The 6,651-nt window shown below is 55.0% G+C and overlaps 1 protein-coding gene across 1 annotated transcript; it reads right to left on the bottom strand.

The window, feature by feature from the left end:
- Window positions 1–4,267, bottom strand: ATP1B2 (ATPase Na+/K+ transporting subunit beta 2). Its single transcript, XM_068978413.1, has 7 exons — window positions 4,156–4,267; window positions 2,215–2,343; window positions 1,763–1,867; window positions 1,456–1,661; window positions 1,168–1,224; window positions 273–371; window positions 1–165 (listed from the first exon to the last, which is right to left on the bottom strand). Exons 1-7 carry the CDS (start codon window positions 4,265–4,267, stop codon window positions 1–3), a joined length of 873 nt encoding a protein of 290 aa, XP_068834514.1.
- Between the last annotated feature and the right edge of the window lie 2,384 nt (window positions 4,268–6,651).

The raw sequence follows: 6,651 nt of genomic DNA, 5'->3' as shown, positions 1-6,651 counted from the left end.
TCAGGTTTTGTTGATGCGGAGTTTGAAGGCCACACGCCCCGCGAACTTGTCACGCTCATCGTCAGTGGCGATGTTGGCAGCATTGATGCGGCACTCCACGTTCACCTCCACGTTGGGGGTCACGTTCAGGAACTTGATGGCCACCAGGGGCTGCGTGTAGTTCACCTGGGCCAGAGGAGGAGAGCGAGGCTCCAGGCCTGAGGCAGCTGGGCCTCCAATCCCGCACCCTGCTCCCCTGGAGGAGCCAGCACCCGGCCTCCCGCAGGACTTACGTGAAACTTCTTGCCATAGTAGGGAAAGTACATGAGGTCGATGTTGCCGTTTGCAGGGAACATAACGAAGTTACCGAGATTCTCGGCATCTTCATCTCGCTGTGGGGGACGCAGGAGGGTGGAGGAGAGCATGTTAGGGATGGTGGGAACTCAGCCGCTGGCCAGACTTCCCTTTGTTCCTCCTTCATCCCGATTGTGCTTTCTCAAATCCGTATCCCTTGTGCTGTTGAGTCTGGTATATTTGCGCGCGTGCACAGGAGGGGGTGTCCTGTCTCCTCCATCAGCCTGGGAAGTTCTCCAGGGTGCTAAGGAGCCCGAAGCCTTCTACTGCCCTCCCACCCCAAATTCTTACCCCATCCTCAGGAATCGGTTTCTGGAGCGGAGCCAAGAGAGAACAGATCAATGAGTAAGAGCTCAGTAGGAAGCAAGAAGGGAGATGAAGCAAGAGGAGCAGGAAGCTCCTAGAGGGACAGAGGTGGGGGGAGCAGGGCTCCAAGGACAACTTAGTGGTGGCAGGTGGTGCTCACAGACCAGCAGCTACCAGATACCTAAAAAGAACTGAGGGCAGAAGAGACATGAGACTGAGGGCAGAAGACATGGTCAGGGAATAGAGAAGATGGAAGGATCAGGGAGAGAAGCCAGCGGCAGGGGCTCGGGTAGAGTCAGGGAGAGGGTGTCTATCATATAAAAGGGCAGACTTCTGCATCCTAGACAGAAGCATGAGGGGTGGCAGCGCCTTGGAGTTTGAGCCATATTGAAGCCCATGCTTACCCCCTTGTCCCTAGAGTTATGGGGCCTCTGGAGTAAAGAAGATAGGGAGAGATGAGTGAATGACATGGAAACCATAAGGACAAACAGATGGGGCAAACAGATGGACAAGGCCCAACAAACTCACCTTCCCCACGCAGGTAACATTCATGCTCTGGTTTGCTCCTGCATAGAAGTTAATGACCTGGAGTGAGGAGAGACAGTGGTGAGGGTTAGGGAAAGAAGTTATCAAAAACAGAAATATCCAGCCCCCCAGCCATGATCTCAGCCTCCAGCAGTCACATCTCTCTTGTTCTCTCAGCCACTCAAACATCTAAAAGTCTCCCGAAGCCCAAGTGCCCCAGTAAAAGAAAGCAACTGCCAGCAGATGGTAACTCCCTCCTCCATTCTCCCTGGGGACTAAGGATATGAGTACCCGGTTCATCTTGATGAAGACACAGGGCTGTCCAGTGCTGTAACCATAGTGGGTGGGGTCCCCAATACCAGAGCAGTCACCCAGCTGGGTCCGGTTGAACTGGCAAGCACGTTTTGGGTAGTTTAGAACTCCATTATCTGGTTGTTCATAATAGCGACCAGGGCGGCAGACATCATTCTTCTGGGCTTGGATGGAGTCATTGTAAGCTAAGGAGGTGGGCGAGAAGGAGTCACAGACCTCATGTTCTGCTCCCAGGGTCCCCAACCCCCTGCCCGAAGTCCTGCATAGCCATCGACCCTGTACTCACGCTCCAAGAACTTGTTGAGTTTCTGAACATGCTGGTCCCAGCTTTCAGTGTCACTGACATTGACAATGACATCGAGGTTCTCAGTCTTAGGGCGAATCATCAACCCTAGTCAGCAGAGGCAAGAACAAGGGGGTATACATAAGACAAAGGACCACACAAAGAGGGAAGAAGATGGACATGGGGAACACCAGGGTGAGGGACGACAGGAAGATCTGAGATCCCCTTCCGGGGAGGGCGATCTCCTGTGACCCTCTGCCACCTCTCCAGATCACATAGCTCTCAGCTGTGGGGAGTGTGAAGGTGGCCTTCAAAAAGAACTGCCCAGCACGTGGTGACTGGCTTATCAGAACCAAACCTCTAAGAGCTGACAGTTCTCAACCTGTGAGTTCCTTTGGGAGGCTTGGGGGCACCAGAGTAGTGAGCCTGGCTGGTGGGGGAGTCTCATCACTCACCTGGTGTGGCCAATCGGTCCTGGTACTTGGGGGTGTGGTCAGAGACTGTCTGCAGCATCACCCACATGGTGAGGGTGAACATGGCGGTGAGGAAGCCATAGAAGACGAGGTAGAAGAGGAGGATAAAGGCTAAAGAGGAGGAAACAGGGTCAGCAGGCGCCAGGTCTCCATCCACGACCTGTCCTGTTGCCACGTGCCCCTCCCCGACTCAGAGGTTCTGCCCAGGAAAGGATGCCAGAGCCCCAGGGAGCCTTCCCCTGGGAGCAAAAGGAGACAAGCTGGAAAAAGGCAGTGTGTCTGGCTTCCAGCCATGGCTCCCAGCCCTTTCTGGTCCTACAGCACAGTGAAGTCCAGTTTTGTGGAGGACACAAGAAACCTAAACTCTTGTTGCTTGGACAACCCCTAGTATAGGCCACAGTCATTTTGCCACAAATTACATTCTCAACTTGTCAACCTTCATGGCCCTGAAAAGGCACACCATCTGTTACTGTTATATGGGTACTCATGCTTGAAGTTGTCCAGCACGATGACTTTTCAAGCTGGCACTGGCCCCAATTCACCACCAAACTCTCAAACCCTTTGAGTGTGAGGGTGTGGACCCTCACACTCAAACAGCAAAATCTTCTCTGAGCCCTACAAGAGATGAACCTTGAATAGGGCTCCGGCCAAAGCTACAAAATCTCTCAGAGACAGCTGTCCAGAGCCTTCAACAGTCACCCCACCCCCAGCTCACACTCAGCACTCAGGGCAGAGGCAGGTGTAAAGGAAGATCTTCCACAGCCTTCCAGGCAGAGAGCCTGGTGGACTCTTGGTGGACGTGACAAGTCACTGTCACTCCTCAGCCTAGTGTGAGTACCTGCTGTTTCCATTCCCCCAGATCTCGAGTCCTTCCATCTCAGGAGACACTTCCCCAAGCCTCCCCAGATTTTCCCAAGGACTCAAGGACCCCTCCAATCCCACGGACTGGACTTCACGTTTCCTGCATAAGGACTGCATCAGACCCACTTCAAGGGCCCCTTGACTGTGTGGGCTAATGGGAACAGCATTCAGTCAGTGTGGATGAACTGTAAATTGTGTCACACACAACATCTCCTGTGCTTCAACTTCCCAGCTTGAAAATCCATTTTGGAAGAAATCCACCCTTCACTGGCATCTATGCCCAGTACCGGACCCTCAACCAGACACAAATCCCTCCACATCTCCTGAATATGTGGTCCCACACACCACCTCCAAGGTATGGGTGGGGAAGGTGCCAGGCCATCCAAGCCCTGAGACACAGGGCCCAGATGATGTACACATCTCACCACCAGTGACCACTCCCTTCGCTTGTGACATTTGAGCCCAACACCCAGCCCCGAACACCTCCCAGTGGCACCCCGGCCCCACAGCCCCCCACCCACGAAGCAGTCACAGAAGGCTCCAAAACACGAGGCAGTGGGATCCAGACAACTTCCGCTGTGAAGAACCCTCTCCAACACACACCCCACCTCTCCAAGACCCGCCCCCTAATGAATGTTCCCAGGGTCCAAGGGGTGGGCACGAGCTAAAAATAGAAGGGCCTGGCCAGCTAGTGAGAATCAGAGGGAGGGAAGGGGCGCTCTTCTGGAGAAAGGGGGCGACCGTGTAGAGCTGACCGGCCCCCGATAGGGAGCGCAAGCGCCGCGGCGAGCACACGCGCGCAGAGCCCGCGACCCCCCGCGCGAGGGGGCTCCGCGGGGGGCGGGAAGGCGGCAGTGACCTACTTTCTACGCCTCCGCAGCGGCCAGCCAGGGAGATTAGACCGGCGACTCGGCCCCCTCCCAGCCCGGAGCCCGGCAGGGGGGCCGGACGCCGGGAACCCGGGAAGGGAGCTGGGGCTGCGCCGGCGGGACCTGGTCCTCCCCGGGCGTCGCCAGGCGGATCCCCCCGCCTCCCGCCCCTCGCACGGCCGGCCCCGCATACCCCAGCTGGTCCCTGTGCGGCCCATGAACTGGTGCGTCCTCGGGTTCCACACGAACTCCTTCCACTCCTCAACCACCTGCCCGCAGCTCTTCTTCTCTTTCTGGATGACCATCTTGACGGCGGGGGGCAAGTCCCGCGCGGGGCGGAGGACTATGGAGAAGCCGGGGTGCGGCGCGCTGAAGCCCCCTCACGCACCGGAACGCGCGGGGAGCAAAGGCAGCGGGGCCAAGGGAGACCCCCCTCAGATATGCAGCCGCTGCCAATTCCGGGGCGCAAGGCCACACGCTGCGGGGTGCTGACGGCGCGGCGTAAGATGAACAGATCCTAAGCCCCCCCACTGCAATGAAAAGGGGGGTTGTCCGAGCAGGGGAGGATAAAAAGGCGAAGGGGTGCGAGCGCAGCTTCACCCCCTAGACCTCCCAGAAGCAAAACGAAAAGGGATGCAAAAATAGACGGCTGCAAAACCCGAGCGAAGCGGAGAAAAATCGGGGTGCAAAGAGGCAGGGAGAGGTGGGGGAGGGGGCCGCCCCGAAATCCGAGATGCAAAGAGGCTGTGGAGAGGAGTCGGGTGACTGTTCAAGGCTCTTCTGACGAGTGGAGACCGCCACACCAAAGGTGGCTCGGCCACGGGGGTGGGGTGGGGACGCGCAGTTGTGGGGACAGGCAGGGATAGGGGTCCCCCGGGCGGAGGCTCCGCTCTTCAGCAGTGCGGGGCTAGCAGCAGCGGCGCGCGGTCTTTATACTCGGCGGCTCCTAGGGTGCCCGCCCCCTTCCCCGCCCCCAGAAGCCCCGCCTCCTCTCTCTGGCCTGGGCGACCTCATGCATATGCAAATTTGGAGAAAGGGCTTGGGCCCGCCTCCTGACGCCTTCTCAGGACCGAGTCTCTCCCCTGCTCCCACCGCAGGTACTGGACGGGATCTGGATGGGTGGAGAGGATAGAAGGCGTGTCTGGGCAAAATGGAAAGATAACCCCGGAGGGACACGGCAGACAGAGAGGAAAGCAGATATATGCTGTGATAGGGGCCCCAGGCTGAGAGTTAGAAAGAAACTAAGATCCTGGAGACAGGGCAGAATGTGAGACTAACAGAGAAGTAGCCAGAGATCAAGAAAAACAGATCGAAGAGATTAGCCAGGATACTACACTAGCAGGGGTGGAGGTTAGAACACGTCACCAGGAGACCCATAGAGGCCACCACAGGACGGAAATTCCCCTCGAGGGAGATGCTGCCAATGTCCCCAACACCTCCTTCTCCAGTCCCACAGCCTCTTCTCCCAACACCTGGTTCTCACCAAGGCTGGGGGCTTCCCTGCCTTCCCACACCCTTCTGAAGCCCCTCCAACACCACTTTCCCAGCCCCCAGCCCTGCCTTGAGAACCCAGCCCTGGAGCCCCATATGCTTGGGTGTTTTGTCTCCTCCCACCACCCACCCCCTGCCCCCGCTTTCTGCACTCCCCTCCTCATTTGCCCATTTGTCAACAAACATTTACTGAGTACCTGCTAAAGACCTTGTGCAACCCAGCCCTAGAGAGGTAAAGTTGAGGTTCTCAACGGGGCTTCTACAATCTGATAGGGAAGTTCAAGGGCCTCCAAAGACCTCCTGTTAAGATTTATTGTCTTTTCATGTCTCTTCAAATCTTGTCACTTTTCCTTGGAGACATTTTTCTTCTTTCAACTCTTACCTTACACTCTTGGCTCTATTCCCCAACAATTCGTGTTCTAGCATCCTCCCCTTCAAACTTTCCCCATGCAGGTCAGGGCAGGTTTCATGGACTCAGGATCTGCTCAGTCAAACAAGGTGAAGCCATGTAACTCACACTGTCTTAATTAGAATGACTCACCTTGTGTCTGGACTTAGTGAGGATCAAGATCTTTGTGTTTCAGTGCAGAAAGAATTTGGTGAGAAATAAAGTGATAGATAAGAAATGGATTTATTTAAAAAGAAATACACTCCACGGAGTGTGGGCCATCTCAGAGGTGAGAGGCCCCAAAATATGGGGTGGCTACGTTTTGTGGCATTGCCTTTCTTTGGGATTGGAATGAAAACTGACCTTTTCCAGTCCTGTGGCCACTGCTGAATTTCCAAATTTGCTGGCATATTGAGTGCAGCACTTTCACAGCATCATCTTTTAGGATTTGAAATAGCTCAGTTAGAATTCCATCACCTCCACTAGCTTTGTTCATGGTGATGCTTCAAGGCCCACTTGACTTCACATTCCAGGATGTCTGGCTCTACGTGAGTGATCAAACCATCGTGGTTATCTGAGTCATGAAGATCCTTCTTGTATAGTTGTTCTGTGTATTCTTGCCGCCTCTTCTTAATATCTTCTGCTTCTGTTAAGTACATACTATTTCTGTCCTTTATTGTGGTCATCTTTGCATGAAAGGTTCCCTTGGTATCTCTAATTTTCTTGAAGAGATATCTAGTCTTTCCCATTCTATTGTTTTCCTCCATTTCTTTGCATTGATCAATAAGGAAGGCCAGAGGAACCAGAGAT

The sequence above is a fragment of the Capricornis sumatraensis genome, chromosome 8, assembly GCF_032405125.1.
Source record: "Capricornis sumatraensis isolate serow.1 chromosome 8, serow.2, whole genome shotgun sequence".
Classification (NCBI taxonomy): Eukaryota; Metazoa; Chordata; class Mammalia; order Artiodactyla; family Bovidae; genus Capricornis; species Capricornis sumatraensis.
The sequence above is the reverse complement of the archived record's forward strand: the minus strand, read 5'-3'. Positions and strand labels throughout refer to the sequence as shown.